At 43.7% G+C, this 16,640-nt stretch overlaps 1 protein-coding gene across 13 annotated transcripts in view; it reads right to left on the bottom strand.

The window, feature by feature from the left end:
- MAPKAP1 (MAPK associated protein 1) overlaps window positions 1-16,640 on the bottom strand; it is a 181,462-nt gene that overhangs the window by 89,310 nt on the left and 75,512 nt on the right. For 7 of the 13 annotated variants that reach the window (XR_013981354.1, XM_080989600.1, XM_080989593.1 and 4 more), the window contains exons 5-8: window positions 16,224-16,396; window positions 12,885-13,061; window positions 2,282-2,323; window positions 110-178 (exon numbers count right to left, since the gene is read on the bottom strand). Coding sequence is in view for 12 of the 13 variants with exons in the window: in XM_080989600.1 (XP_080845726.1) it covers window positions 110-178; window positions 2,282-2,323; window positions 12,885-13,061; window positions 16,224-16,396 (461 nt within the window). In the remaining variant the exon portion in view is untranslated. The remainder of the gene's footprint in view (window positions 1-109; window positions 179-2,281; window positions 2,324-12,884; window positions 13,062-16,223; window positions 16,397-16,640) is intronic. The other 6 variants (XM_080989604.1, XM_080989601.1, XM_080989597.1 and 3 more) reach the window with 2 other exon arrangements.

Below are 16,640 nucleotides of genomic sequence, written 5' to 3'. Positions count from 1 at the left end.
GACACGCATGCACTTATGTGTACACACACACACACACACACACACACACACAACAGACACACACAAACACACACAAACCCTCACCCACATGTAATATTATCTGGCCTACCTTTTGGCAGATTTGAACAAACTATTAACAGAGACCCTGGCTAGATTTCTCTTTCTGGCTGCAAAAAAAAAAACTGAAAAGGAAATATCCTCCAATTAAAACATCCTGTCCCACTGCTGTTCTCATGTATTACAATCTTTAATCCGGTTATGTTACGTTATTTATTTATAACTCATTCTTAATTTCCTTATTTTAAGGTACTATGTAGTATATCTTATTTTATATCATTTATGCATTACAACCCACTTTAATGTATTTTGTATGTTAAGATAACTCACTTGAATGGTTGTTAGTTTTATTTTGTTTGGGTCTATGATCACATAATAAAGGATCTGTATCTGTGTCACATGTTATTGCAAAATAGTCACCAGAGGGCAGCTTGCATCAGGAAAAGTCTTAGGACTGTTATCCAGCATTTTAAGGCCAGTGGAGGAGAGGAAGAACAATACAGTATACCGAAGGCAAGACAAAACCATGTAGATCAGCACCTTCAATTGGACCAGCAAACAATGCAGCTCTTAGAGCAGAGGTTTCACAGAGTTCCCTGAAGCTGATGAGGAGTCTGATTTCACACCAGATCCAAATTCTAGGAGGTCTTTAAAAGTAGCCCCAAGCTGGGCTCTAAATAGAAGGGTCAATGGGTGCACACAGAGCTCAAATGAAGAACGCAGCACTTCTTGAGTTACAATGCAATTAGAAAACGTGATCCAATTGCATTTCAATTCAGCATGGACTGAGAAATATTGCTTCATTGCCACAAATATGATGCCCCATGGCTGCAGTGAGAAATATTTATTGAGACAAAATCCTGAAATTATCTGTGTGCCCCCAGATGGGAGCAGGACACAGCTAATTAGGGGGTGTCGCTGAAGTCTGCAATGCCCATGTTTGGATTTGCAGCCAAATCTCCACTTATGTAGGGGTTATGTTCTGGGGATAGAGCATAAAGCCAAAATTGCATATAGTCAAAACATTCTCCCAGCACCTCTGAACACTCTCACAAGGTGAGTGTAATGTTGGGTGGGATTGCACAAGCTAAATGCACTTATGTTGCAAATTGACTGACTATGCACTTCGTTGGTATGTTAACTTTCATCATCAAACTGAGGTAAGCATGAGTCCTTTGGCTTTGACTGTAGTCTAATCTGCAGAATAACTCCATCCACCCACCTTCTTATTTACCTCTCTGGAAGTGACAGAAGGAGATCCTGTTGGGAGACTCCCTGCTATAGCAATGCCTTTTACGACAAAGACTCTAAGAAATGTGGTTCCCAGGGCTCCTGACACCCATACCTAGGTACCCTGGGAAAAGCTGGATTTCCCGGGGCCCCTGGTGCCAGGGATGATGGCATGACAGTGTTGCAGCAGGTGAGGCCTCCTTAAGGGGCTCCGATAGGATCACGCTCCCATGATGGAGCCCAAACTGTGGGAAATTGCAGTCAAATGTAGGGACCAAAGAGTTCTGTTCCTAGACTTAGCTAGGTCACGCCCTCTCACCTCCATGAGTGAGGAAGTAAAGCTTCTTCTAGTTCCTTTTCTTACTTTCCCTGCCAACCATGTAACTGACCAGGATGGATGTGTCTGAACTTGCTCCAAGTTCAGGCCACAGGTCTAAAACTATATAGTGTATTTTGCATGCACAAGTAATCAACCTGTGTTCTCCTTGCCGCTGAATGGAACAGTGCATGAATCAGTCCTTTGGATTCAGTAAGTAAAGCTTTTAAACTTACTTAAGTGTGTGTGAACTGTTCAATGCTAGAGGAGTGGGGGTGGGGCAAGAGCTTTAAAGTAGATTAAATGGGTTATGCAAAAGGGTTTAATGGCATACATTCCATGCTATACTGCTGCTTAACTTTGATAGTGTTTTAAACTCTGCTGAGGGCTTTCTCCCACTAGAGAGTATGCAAAGCCCCACATTTTGAATCTAGGCACCCACTCAATTCTTTTGTTAATTACCCAAACATGGATTGAATCTATCCATCTCTACACAACTTGGGTATAGAATACACCTTTAACAAAATCTATTTTAGACTGCTTTGTGCACCCAACAAAGACTCCAATCCCACAAAAGCTCAGGAGGCGATAAAAATATTTGTCTTTAAGGTACCCCACAATGCTGTTGTTTTTGCTGCAACAGATTATGCCAACACATCTGGAGTTTGTCCCCAGTACCTGTCGCTGGGGAATCCAGGTGCAGCTTTCGACCCAGAAGCTCTGCAGAGAAAAATGAGATCATTCTGGCAAGATGTACAAGACTGTCCCAGAAGCAACTTTCAGAGGCTTATTCTTGCTAATTTCTGCCATTTATTTTATAGTGCGTGGCTTTTTCTTTTTAAAAACAGGGTAATTGCTTATTTGTATTGCAATTTTTTTTTAAAAAAAATAAACAACTACCCTATTAGACCTTCTAAGATCATCAGTAGATGAGCAGGACAGAAATAATAAATTTCTTATTATTTGGAATTAGCTCTAGACATTTCACCAGTGCCCAACACCTTACGTGACAGGAAGAAAAGTAAGTGCACAGTTCTGATCCAACAATAATACAGAACACGGTCCAAAGACATACTCCTTTTATTTTTAAAAAAATATTTATTAATGACTTTAAAACTGGTTTTGGGAAAATCTGGAATATTTTAGGAGTATATCTTGAGGATTCCTCAATGAGTAGATTACTGTTGTACAGATATAATTCACTTATATAATTCAGCATGCAAAAGGTCCCAGGTACAGTTCCTGGCATCTCCAGGTATGGCTAGGAAAGAGTCCTTTGTCTGAAACCCTGAAAAGCCATTGTTAGTCAATATAGACAATACTGAGCTAGATAGGCCCATTGTCTGACTTAATTCAAGACAGCTTCCTGTGTTCTTATTTAAATCAGCCCTTTATTAGGACTAGAATATTACTTCTTTTTTACAGGAAATGCTGTAGCTCAGTGGTACAGAAGATGCTCTGCATGTAAAAGGTCCAAGGTATGTTCCCTGAAATCCAGTGGCAGGGTTGGGAAAGGCTTATTGACTGATACCCTGGAGAGCTGCTGCCAGTCAGTGAAGACAGTATTGAATTAGATGGATCAATTGTCTCACCTGTTATTACCCTGCATTCCAAGGCATTCCCCTGTGTTCTTACTTCAGTTCTGGAAAACAACCTTCACTGGATCTCTGAAATGCTGTTGGGGCTGAGTTATATGCAGGCAGCATCAGGAGTCAGGGTTAGAACACGCCAGAGCCAGGAAAGGCAAGAGCTGTCCAGGCAAAGTTCCAGCCTGAACAGTAAGCCTTTGCAAGCCCTTCCTGTTGAGAAGACAGGCTGGATGGGCGAAGCCACTCCACTAGCTCAGAAGTCTTCACTGCCCAGTGAGACTCTCCAACCGGTAGTCCTGGTGACTCCCCTCATGGGGCAGCTCCGCACCCAGCTGAGGCATTCTGGGTTCTACTCCGACCAGCCTCAGAAGGGAGTAATATATAAACCCGCTCTCACTTTTTATTTCTCTTTATTTTTGGTCTAATGAATCCAAAGTTGTTCTAACGCTTAACAATCACTTGGGGACTTCAAGCTGAAGAACAAGAAGTGCCTATGTAGGCAATTAGAAGTTCATCCTTCCACAATGGTTTATTGAAGCTTCTTTTTAACCTTTTTGAATTGGTTTTAACTTTTTCACACTTTTATTGCATGGCTTTTATTTATTTTTAATGCTGCGATCCGCTTTGATGTATTTTTAGGATTTGGTGGTATATATTTTTATAAATAAATAAGGGGGGGGGAGGATTTGGCTAAAATGCCTATTTAAATATTATTAAGTCTCAATCCTATGCACATTTACATGGGAGTCAGTTCCACTGAGCAAAGCAGGCCTTATTTCCAGTAAAAAGACACAGGATTGTACTTGTAAACTTATTTAATCAATTAAATTTGTAATTCAAAGCCACAAAGTATTTAAATGCAAAAGGCTTTTGGCTGTTTTCCACTCATTCATGATGGCCGCTCGGAAGACCCCTTAGGATACTCCCCAAAAAAACCTTCCATGCGTCTGGTGGCTTCACTCCACTGCACACCCACCCACCCCAATTTAATAAACTTTGATGCTTTTTTACTTTGGATACATACTGAACAGGCCAAATCTTTCTCTGACATTTAAGACAGCTTACACCGGCAAAGTCTGAGAAATCTGCCTGCAGAACACATTGTGGTACTTATTGCAATGCTCAGCCAAAATCCAAAGTAAACATTAAGAAAATGAGTTGAAATGTGGAAGGAAAGCCAAGGTGAAAAGGCGTAAGAAGGGGAGAGTTAAAATGAAAAATAGGCAGAAGTGGCCAGGGTGTTGTTCTTTAAGTACCACCCCTTGTTTTTTAAGCATCCACAGGAGGCTATGATGGCCACTAACCTAATGGCTTTCAAAGAGGATTACACAAATTCCCAGAGGAGAAGGCTATCAAATACCAGGTGTTAGAACCTGCAGAAGGGGAAAATTAGTATTGTGCTCAGGTCCTGCTTGTGGGCTTCCAACACTGGGGCATCTGCTTGGCCACTGTGAGAACAGGATTCTGCGCTAGATGGACCACTGGCTTGATCTTGCCTGCACTTCTTACATTCTTATGTAGTTCCTGAAGAGCCGGGAGAAATTTATACCTTCATAAAGAGCACGAGAAGAACCCTGAGGAATCAGACCAAAGGTCCAGCAAATGTTAACTTTTGCACAAAACATTTTAATATCTGTACCTATTTTTAGCACGTTTGTTGCATTTTTAACATCTGCGAACATAAGGAGAGAGCCCTGCTGGATCAGACTAAAGGCACACCTACTTCAGCATTCTACTTGTAAGAGCCAGGAATGGCAAATGAATGTTTTTACCTGGCTGGAATGCATCTTTCAACTCCAATAAAGCCTCTTGCTTGTCTGGAGGGAGGACAGAGAGGAGTGTGTAGAACTAGTCTACTGTACAAAGTTTAAGATTTACTTTTGTTACTCCACCCGCTTTGGTCTGCTGGCCCCACCACTCACAGACATTTGGTCCCCAGAAGGTCGCCCCAAAGGGAATGTGGCCCTTAGGCTGAGAGAGTTCTTATAGGACACTAATCTGAACTAGGAAGCTCCATACAGCCATTCTGACTAATAGTCATCAACAGACCTCTTCCATGGATGTGTCTAGAGCCCTATCCACAATACATAAAGCAGCATCATACCACTTTAAACAGCCATAACTTGCCCCAAAGAATTCTGGGAGCTGTAGTTAAGGGTGCTGAGAATTGTTAGGAGGTCATGGTTTCCCACACAGCACTACAATTCCCAGAGTCCCCTAAGTTTGATTGTTAAAGAACTCTGGAAATTGTAGCTTTTTGTAGGGGAATAGGGGTTTCATAACAGTTCTCAATACCTGTAACCAACTACAGTTCCCAGCTTTCTTTAGGTGAAGAAGCCATGACCATTTAAAGTGGTATGGCACTGCTTTAAAAGTAAAGTGCGGATGGGGCTTTTCTCTCTCTCATAAAGCTGTCTATGTCTGCATCTGCGACATCACAGCAACAGATTCTACACAAGAAAAGCAAGCAGAGAAGCTTTTCACTGTACTGAACCACTTACAAGATTTTGGTAATGGGGGAATTTTGTATTTGAATATTGGACCATCTAAACAAACAAACACACCTAGCATGCCAGCGAGAAGGGTTTATTTAGCTCAGCCTTCTTCCTGACATGCTAGTTCCTCACCTCTACATGCACTCTACATGCATTCCTCCTCACTCCTCATAAATAGCCAGAAAGTGGTACAGTCCAGAAAAAGAGTTACAACTTGGATCCTCTGAACTGGCCCTAAATGAAGAGTCTCTGAGCTACCAGGGAAGTGAGTGGGGGGCAGCTCTATGAGGAGGCACAGGGAACAGCTATCAATGGCTAGCAGCCATTGCCAGAAGCAGGATGCATCTGAATGACAGTTGCTGGAACGCACGAGAGGGTAAAGTGGGCTGCCCTCAGTTCCTACCTGTGGGCTTCTGTGCAGAGAGGCACCTTCCCTGAACACTCCCTGCAAAAAAAATAGAGCCCCATTTCCGAGAGTAAAAACACCACAGTCCCCTGCTAAAGCCTGCCTTAGCTCGAGTCTGCCTGTGCTCTGTGAGCAACATGGCCTGAAAGCTGTCAAGTTAATTGCTCTGAGCACTCCGTTACTGAATCATGGCTGAACCCCAGCCATCCTTTACCTCAGAACCTGGAGCCCATCCCAGAACCAATCTTTAAAAGTTTATTTTACTGATCAAAGTAAAATAAGAAAGACAAAAAAGCGGGGAGGGAAGCACAGGCCAAGGAGCTGGGGGTTGGTGGAGGAGAGGAGAGGAGAAAGCCCTGCATTTGACTATATTTAGTGGAACTATTTGAGTAAGTGAGGCCCTGGCAACGGCTGCAGAATATAACGTGCAGCCTGAAATTGTAAACGCCGGGATGTTTGTTCTGGAGCCTGGCCAGACAGGGCCATGATGTCGGTCTTCGAAGAGCTGAGGGATGACAAGCTTTTGAAGGGCCAGGGAGAAGCAAGAGAGGGAGGTGTTGTCGGGAAGGGGGGGCACAGCACCAGGACATCCAGTGCCTGCAGTGATTCCCAAAGATTTCCTGGGCAGAAACCACAGTCCTTGCCTTTTCAGGCGTACATGGAATATTGGCACTGCCTCCTTCCTGTCTTCCTGGTGTGTTCTCTACATTCAGATCTCTCTTTTTCTCTACCCTTCTGGTTCAGGTTTTCCTCATTGTGCCATTAATCCTTACTTCTTTTGCTTGTTTACACCCCTTTCCATATTCCCGTTATAACTGGGATTCTTTATCTCTTCCTAGATGTTGCACAATACAGTATTACCTTGTTGCTGAAAAAAAACCCCAAACTCTTTAAAACGGCACCTTCTCTCTTTCACCTTCTTTTGCCCCAACCACCATCTTGAGATCACGCAGCCAACAGGAGTTCCCGTCTGTCAAGGGTAGCCAACTTGGTCTAGTACAAAGCATGAGATTTGAACCATTCCCTGCAGCTCCCCATACCTTAGAAACATCTTGCCTCTGTTATTGTGACTTGGCGATGGGCCTTCTGCTACAGAAGCCTACTGCTTCCACCACTAGCGGAGGTCAAAGGGCAGCATAGCTACAATGCCAAGCACAGGAAGCTGCACTTTAGCGGTAGAGCACTTGCTTTGCATGCAGAACATTCCATGTTCGATTCCTGGTTTCTCCAGGAAGGGCTGGGAAAGGCTGCCGACTAAATCCCCAGAGAGTCAGTCTGTATAGAGACTGTCAGTACAGCGTTGGTCAGAATAGAGAGTACTGACTAGGATCAGGCCAAAGACCAATTACTTCACTGTTCTGTTCTCACAGTTGCCAACTGGATGCCCTGAAGGCAAGCTCACAAGCCAGACCAGAGCACAAGAGCACTCTCTCCTCCTGTGGTTTCCAGCAACTAGGATTCAGAAACATTACTGCCTCAGATTATGGAGGCTAGTACCATTGTAGCTAGTAGCCTTATCCTCCACAAATTTTTTCAATCCTCTTTTAAAGCCATCTAGGCTGGTGGCGAATTCCATAGCTTGACTTTGCACTCGGTGAAGAAGTACTTTTTCTTATCTGTCCTGAATTTTCCAAAACTGTCAGTTTCACTGGATGTCCGCAAGTTCTAGAGTTTAGAGACAGGGAGAAATTCTTCTCTATCCACTTTCTGTACGCCATGCATAATTTTATAACCTTCTATTATGTCACCTCTAAAATCATCTTTTCTCTAAACTAAAAAACCAAAAACTTCAAATGCTGCAACCTTTGTATCCCTATGATCATTTTGCTTGTGGTTTTCTGCCCCCTCTAACCCAGTAACTGTTGCTGCACCTTGTGAAAGTGAGTTCCACAGGTTACCTGCAGTGTGCAAAATTTCCCTTCCTCGTGTCAATCCCAAACTTTCGGCCAATCATTTTAGCCTGAGCTACAGTATTATGAGAGAGGGATTGGGTGGGGTGGGATGGGAGAAGAGAGGTCTCAGTCTCAAATGTAATGTGGATTGAGTATTGCCTCACCCATTAAAAATCCATGCCCTCTCCATTTTTCTTGTTGTTTGTTTATTATTTTTTTAAAAAAAGAAATTAGACCAAGGGAAGAAAACCCCCTACAGCTGGCTTCCTTCTAACCCTCTTCCCTCCCAATCATTTTACGAAAACATACCTGGGTGACAAGGTTAAATCAAGCAAAGGAAAATCCCTGGCACTTATCATCCGCCGGCATTACTGATAAATTGCGTGGTGGAGGAATAAAGGATTACCTTCTGTATTTTTTCATTACACTTTTCTTTTGTTACAGAATACATAAATCCATTGTGGCACAATGTAATATGTATCATCGCGCTACACCTGTGGACGCTTCATAGCGGCTGCCATGTCTGTGCAGTCAGGAATGATGAGTGAACCCCCCGTGAATGTTAATGATAGTGATCATTCTGAGGTAACTTGGCTTTCCATCTTCCTTTACAGCCTCGACGCCGGAGCCAGGGTGGCAAGGTTCAGGAGAGGGAAAATGGGGAAGGAAGGGGGGGGGGGCGGGAGAGAAGCAGGAGAGAGAGAGAGAGAGAAGCGAGGAGAACGTCCACACCTCAGGAGGAAAAATGCACACACGCTCACCCTTAGGTCTGGCTTGGGCAAATCCATTAATGCTTGAAGGGAAAAGAAGAAAGGGGGGAAGAGGGGAGTGGGAGACAACAGGCTGATTCTTCGCCTTTCGTCTCTAAGGCAGTGGGGAAACTTTTTCATGATTGCTGCATTCACCATGGGCCTGCTGCTGATGGAGACAGTATCGGATAGGGAAAGGCCAACCAAGGCCCTGTGTCTGCACTATGCATTCAAAGAAGTATCATACCACTTTAAACAGCCATGGCTTCCCCCAAAGCATCCTGGGAACTGTAGCTTCTTAAGTGTACTGGGGGTTGCTAGAAAGCCCCTATTGCCCTCAGAGAGCTACAATTCCCATAATTCCCTGGGAAGAGGGGTGAATTGTTTAACCACTGCCCCCCCCCTTACTATTTCAGTCAACTAACTTCCTGGCAGAGGTGCAGTGATCCTGGGTTGCAGACCCATTACTGCTTCTGCAGCAGGCCCCTGTCTCCAGCATTCTACACCCACCTGATCTGCATGAAAGGAGAGCCACTGAGAAGTAGTCTTCCTACCCTTTGATTTCAGCCAATCAGAGTGAAGATAGGTGAGTCAGCCAGTGAGGCTATTGGTTTCTAGGGTCACTCTGGAGAAGGTGTGCGGGAATAATACTGAGGAGGAAGAGTTCTGTATACACCAAAGCTAAGCATTTGGGAATACTGAAAATGCAAGGTACTTCAGTTTCAGAAGAACAGTGTGCAAGAAAAATACAACTTAAGCCACTTGGGGGGGGGGAATATTTGAGCACTACATATCGTTTGCCCATATATGTGCACAGAAAATAATATATATAATAATATATAAATAATATAAAAGGTGACACATAAAGATCTGGATTGATCATTGCAATGCACCCCTAATTATTATCATTGTATAATTATAATAATATTGTATACTCTGAGGAGTGCTCCTGGTTGCTGCTGAAACATGGGCAACCAGTTTTAGGGCTGGATTCAGAACCACACCCAAACTGCAAACCTAAGCAGATGTTTCTAAACAGAGGTTGGATGGCCATCTGTCAGAGATTCTTTAGCTGTGATTCCTGAACTAAGAGGGGATTGACTTGATGATCCTTTGGGTCCCTTCCAAGTCCACAATTCTGCGATTCAATGGGAGTGCAACCCCATCCAAAATAGATTGAACCTCTCTTCCCTGATCTGCCTTGTGACTGACCAGGAGCATCCCTGCCTTGTCTGGATTCAGCTTCAGTTTATTAGCTCACATCCAGTCTTTTACCAAGATCAGGCAGAGATACAGAACTTGGAAAAGCTTCATTGGTTTTAGAAGGGACATAAGAAGCTGCCTTATACTGAATCAGACTATTGTCCATCCAGCTTTGGGGTGTCTACAGTGGCAGGCAGTGGCTCTCCAGGGTTTCCACAGCCCTACCTGAAGACACCAGGGAATGAGCCTGGGGCCTTCTGAATGCAATGCAGCTGCTTTATCACTGAGCTGTAGTCTGGCAGGTGAAGCTGAGAGTCAAGGACTGTCCCAAAGTCATCCTCATGACTGCAACCAGGATTTGAAACCAGATCTCTTTTGCCTAACTCTTGCCAATGTTCTACCTGTTACACCACCCTGGCTTTCCAGGACCATGGAAGAGGAGTAGAGCAGCCCCTTCTAAACACCCATGTCCCAGTTTACCAGATACGTTTATGTGGCGGTGTATGCTCAGTTAAGACTTGGCTTGAAAAATCCCACTTGATGAGAGCAGCTTGCCGGGGGAGCTTAGCGCTTGACATTGGACAGACAAAACTCCTTTTTGTCCCGGCCGATTGTCTTCCAAAAGCCATCAGCTCACTAGACTAATGGCCGCATTCAAAGCCAGGATGGCTGCCCTTCCGTCTTCTCCTTGTGTAACTTTGCCAGAGTCCTTGGAACTTGCCAAATTCGGTCATGCCTGCTTAGCTCACTCGACTGATTGTGCCAGAAAAGAAAATAAGACACAGATGTATTTGAGCGCTTTGAGATGCCAGTAAGAGAGACAGCTAATGGCTTCATTTCGACCCTCCCCTACCAGCTGGGCACAGGTGGGGGGGGGGATAATGAGGTGCCTCTCCCTAATCAAACTCAATTATTTACTACTCTCCATAACCACAAAGACATATATTCTCGCCCTGAAATATCAAACGGACGTTCCAACCTCTGCCACCAGGTATTTCTAAACAAACTCTGGTGGCTGCTGGTTTGCCTTGGCAGGACTTTTCAAGAGAACAAAGTTCGGCAAAGTGCTTCCTGCCAAAGCATGCCATGCCAGAACTGGCAACCACCAAGTGGGGCTCTGTCATTGTTAGCTTGGCTGACCATGTTGTATTCAAGAACAAATTCAGCACAATGCACGGACAGGCTTCAGACATCGGAAGCTGCAGTAATCGGCAACCAGAGGCCTCGATGGCCCTAACTCGTTTGCTGACGCGGAAGCTTCAGATGGCACAGAATGAGCAACTGCTTAAGAACCTAAGAGCCTGCTGGATCAGGTCAAAGGCCCATCTAGCTCAGCATCCTGTTCTCAGCAGCCAACCAGATACCTATGGGAAATCCGCAAGCAGGACCTGAGCACAAGAGCCCTCTCCCCTTCTGTTGCTTCCAGCAACTGGTATTCAGAAGCATTCCTGCCTCCAACAGTAAGAGTAGCTTTATTATATCAGTTTTCTCGTGTCTGGTCATGAGGTTGTTTTTGTCTTTTGGCCTATAAAGGCCTAAGCAGCTTAGGCCCCAGTGTACATTCAAGTCTGCCTTCTGCTGAACTGCAAATCTCTTAGGCCTGCTGAAAATGCCATTGGGCCAAGTTTTCAATCTCTGGATCTATCAGAACCTTATGCACTTACACACACACACGGCTGGCAGACCAAAGCCATCTATCCTCCCCCCCCCCCGCTGCCCCTTAGTTACTTCTGTCATTTCAAGACAGACATATGGAAAGCCTCAACTTCTCCCCAGACACAGTCCCTGCCAAGGGAGAAACAGAGTCAGATTTGCAAGCACTGAGTTATGCGGATGACGTTTGTTCTGTCCTTAGGGCCAGAAACTCTTCAGGACAGTGAAAATGTGTGCAGCTGAAACAAAATGGAAAGTACAATGCTGCATACAAACACACACATATGCATGGAATCTACATATATGCATGTATATATGCAATGACGACAAAAAGAGCCAGTGAACAAGCGATGAGCATATGGATGGAATTTGGAATACATTTAAATCCACGCTGTTGGGTTTTCCAGCACTTGAGCAAATGATCAGTCCTATGAGATTTAAACCCCCATCAATGCTGTCTTTGAATCGGATGCCATGGCATGCTTTTGTCCTTCAAAGAAAGCCCATTTAGAATCAGATTCTGAAATGGAAGCTGGTGTGTGAACTTATGAGCAGGTTACATGACTTTTTTTAAAAAATAACAAAAATATTAGAGCATTATTTTTGTTAAGTAGAGAAAGAGAGTACACAAGAACTTAAGATGAGGCTGCTGATCAGGCCCATCTAGTCCAGCATTCTGTTCTCACAGTGGCCAACCAGATGTGTGGGAAGCCCACAAGAGCACAATAGCACTCTGCCTACCTGTGATTCCCAGCAACTGATATTCGGAGGCATACTGCCTCTTACAATGGTGACATGGTGCTTCTGACAATGTATGCTGCCCCGAGGGTGGGAAAGAAATTAATAGTAAATTAACCCTGAAATATGGAAAGCAGCATCCTGGTGGTCTTGAGGAAGATTATGGCAGTTTCCCCTGAGCAACCTGTTGAGTATTGAGTATTTATCCTGATATGTTTGCTGGGAGTTTAGTTGACAACTGACTATTTAATGAGGATTTATCCCAATCTGTTTGTGGGGAGCTTAGGTGAGGCATCAGAGTGTTATCCCATGCTTCCTAGTGCCTTTGCCGTCACTATTCTTTAGTGCAAAAAAGTCAGCTCTTTTGGGAAAGCAGACTTGTTGTGCAAGTTCTGCCAACCAACCATAGTAACACCATCTCAGTTTGCCAGTCGGCGTAGGACTGAATCCCCCCTGAAAACAGTGACTGTCTGGAAGTGTCCCATGCACCAAGATTGTTAAGGAAATAAAGAAAGAGGGATAGAGAAGGAAGGGGGAAGCCATTGTGCAAACTCACATCCGGACGAAGAGGGACTGCTTGGCTGCCAAGCCGGGTGAGGAGTATTTCTCTACCAGTGCCAGTGTGCTGAAGCCGAACTTGTGGATGGGCTCATTGCAATCCAAGGGTGGGAAGTCTGTGTCAACCTCACCATCGTCCTCAGCAATGTGGAGGCAGTAAGCGCTGACATTTTCACTGCAGCAAATGAAAGGAAGAGTGTCTCAGGTTGAAGTTTAATAAATTTGTATATTGCTTTCCACTATAAAAAAAAAGTTTAGCAAGGAAGAAGGCAGCCGGTTTGCACTCAGTAATGCTCAGCAATTTTTTCCTCAAAGGTACTTTCAAGTGTACAGAGTGCTTGGATGTTTTATTTAGCCATTATGGTTAATAGCCATGGATAGACCTCTCCACCTTTTACAGACCCCTGAACTAATGGCATCACTGCTTCTCGTGGCATTAAGAATTTCCTGGTTCAAATTTCACCTCTGCCACAAATTCACTATTTATGGTGGTAATGATGCTGACCTACACTACAGGATTGTCATAAGGAGTATTGATACAATGTAGAGTGTTCAAGGGACTTCACATAATGAACTTCACAGAATGTGATTTAAGTGATTAAAAAATAATACTCATACCGCAAGGGTCAGAGAAGGGGAGACGAATAATATGCTTATTGGAAATGGGCAATACTTCAAATTTTCCGAAATGATCCAACACAAGATAATGTCAAACTGTATGCACTGTTAAATGCATTCCCTGCTGAAATACTAGAGGCTCCATCAGCACTGGCATCCTGCTGGCTTTTGAAGACACACCTTGTTTACACAGGCATTCCCTTGATCTTTCAGCCAGAGTCTCCTGTTCTAATTGCTTTACTGTTTTAACAGGATTGTTTTATTGCATATTTTAATTATAGGTATGTGTATTTTAATAATTGTGTCATTGGTTTTTATACTTATAAAGCAGCTTAGAAGCCTATATTGGTATTAAGAGGCATATAAATAAAAAAAACCTAATGGGTTGACTTACCCGCTGCCTTGCGGGACATCTTCAGGAGAAGAAAGGGCAAAGAAATAAACCCTACATAAATACAGAATGGAGTCCCTAAGGCAGTTGGATGCTGTCTTATACGCCTCCTTCCAGCAATTTCTGTAGCCCAGCTGGTGCCAAATGTATTGCTCTGCTTTCCTTTGACCATGCCAGCGATGCTGGGAGGGGGGTCTTGTTACCTCGGGAACCTAGGACCTTCATGCACACTGCCCAAGCTTGCACCCTGGAGAGGTCACTTCAGTGCTGCTAACAAAGCAAAAACAATGCAGGAGGCAGCAGTTATGAGTTACTGGTCTCTGCAGCCACAGCAGAGCTGTGATTCTCCAACACTTTGACTTCAGCCCCAGAGGCACAATCCATTATCTCTCAAGACAACTAGGTTGTTTCCAACTACTCAGAGTAGACCCACTGGAATAAATGGATTTAAGTTAGTCATGTCTATTATTTTCAGTGGTCTACTCTGAATGGGACTAGCATTGGCTACAACCCACTATTACTTTTTAATTACTCTTTTTATTTTTTAAAAAACTCTTTTCTGATCAATCCACCAGTTCTCTGTCGCCACTTTACCAGTATTCTGTTTCATTCCAGCATGGCATGGAAGATCTGCCTAAATGTTTGGCGTCTGGCAGGAGGGATTCTAAACTCAGCTGGGTGAATTTGGGAGTTTTAATTGCTTGACTGATGCTTAAATTAATTAATAGCAAAGCACATGCTAATTGTTTAATTGGTCGCTTGATCTATATAGATCATTTTTGTGTGTGTGGAATTAAATGAGTTGATTTACAAAGTTTATTGATTGGATGCGACAGTGAATTATTTCACCGACTACCTGATTTGCAATTTTCCCAATTAATCTGCATACCTTGGGTTGCAACTCAGCTCACCCAAGAGTGCTTACTACGGGTGATCCATCCGCACACTGTCATGGCTAAAGTATTTATTATATCAAACAAGTAATAATGACACATTAAAGTTAATGTAACCTGCACGTTGGATAAACTGATGGCTAACGAGGAAGTAATCCCACTCTGTTGGCCTGTTGTAAACATTACGGTTTTGTTGCAGGGGCATTTGAAGGACTCGCTAATACTTTTTGCAAAAGTTTACATGGAGTTCAAGAGGACAGTGGTACAAAAAACCCACACTGGGATCAAAAAGTAATAGCAACTGCAGAACTCATCAACTGCTCACAAAAGATGGCTTTTATTATGCAATGGAATTTCAGGATTGTGAAGAAGGTTGAATCCTGGAGGAGAAGAAACACACTCTAAACACAGAGGTTAAGGGGAAGAAACCTTTAATACAGGGCCAGGCACCGCTGCTCCCATTGTAGCAAGTCAATCAAGTCACTTTTATAATATTTTAAAAAATATCTTTCAATATAATAATAATAATAATAATAATAATAATAATTTTTTTTTTTTTTTTAATATCCCGCCCTCCCCAGCCGAAGCCAGGCTCAGAGCGGCTAACAATCCTGCCTAATGATGGAAGCAGATATGTATAGGGCTGGGGTGTGTTTACATCTTGAACTGGGACTCCCAAGCAATGAGGCTTAGGCACTTCCTGTGCTACCTCTGCTCTGTTCCTGCTGCAAGCCTAGTAAGCAGGGCTCTATGGTTCAAGAGCACCACCTAGACTGCAGTACCAGGATGTCTGGTCACAATCAGCCGATCTCCAAGGGCCAATCCTGAGACACCAGGTTCTATAAAGCCTCTGTGCTTTTCCCCTCACTCTGAGTTAGCTTATCTCTGGAGGGAGGACACTCCCTATCCCCTTTGTGCACTTTCCATGTCTTTTGATTGTGGGCAACTTTTCATGCACAATAAGAAGCAGCGCTCCTCAGTTTTATGTTAGAAGTTTGGGAAGCACAGCTTTATTTGACCCACAGTCGTGAAAGAGTGGTTAAAAAGCCCATTGGACATGAATATGTAAGCAGTGTCGGTGACACTGAAGTAGATATGATTTATCTTTTTTAAAAACAAACAAACAAGACACCCAAAAAGGGAGAGCATCTCAAAATGATGATTCATTTATACAACACTGGCTTCATATGCTTGTCATTACATGGAACCCAGTAATTTAATTGAAAGAGAAATAGATATAGATGTATGCATAGCTTGGAAGGAAATATTGATAAATGTGGAGGTGTTCCAGCAAGATTTATCTGTAAAAAAAAAAAAAATATTGATGTGGAAATCCATTTCATTATGCAAAAGTGGCTGGGGGGGGGGGGAGAAAGAGAGAGAGAAGGATGAGGGGGAAGGGATGGAGAAGAAAGCAGAAAAAGAAAGGGCCTACTTGAGTTTGGGTTCCCGTCCTTCACTCGTGTACTGCCAGCAGATGAGCCCAATCAAGTCATGCACCTTGGCATTGGCGATGGTCACCACAGTCATGGGCTGCAGTTTGTCCTGGTTTGTGTGCAGCGGGAGGTAGACATCAATGATTTTGGTTGCAGTGGTGCCAATATGGCCCTGTCAGGAGAAGAGATTTCAATATACATATACATAGAGGGAGGAAGGGAGGGAGAGACTGACAGATAGACATGATTTGGCAAGGAGTGACTAGACAAAACAGAAAAGGTTGCTTTCCAGCTCAGGGTGGGTGACTGACATGTATGGTTGTCTCATGGTTATCTTGTGCTTGAAAAAGACCACAGTTCTGCAACCTAGATTCTGCGATCCAAATTCTGCAGTGAAAGATGGACCCTGCAATGTG

This window comes from Podarcis pityusensis (genome assembly GCF_964106645.2).
Source record: "Podarcis pityusensis genome assembly, chromosome: Z".
Taxonomy (NCBI): domain Eukaryota; kingdom Metazoa; phylum Chordata; class Lepidosauria; order Squamata; family Lacertidae; genus Podarcis; species Podarcis pityusensis.
Note: the sequence above shows the minus strand (reverse complement) of the source record. Positions and strands in the feature narration are given on the sequence as shown.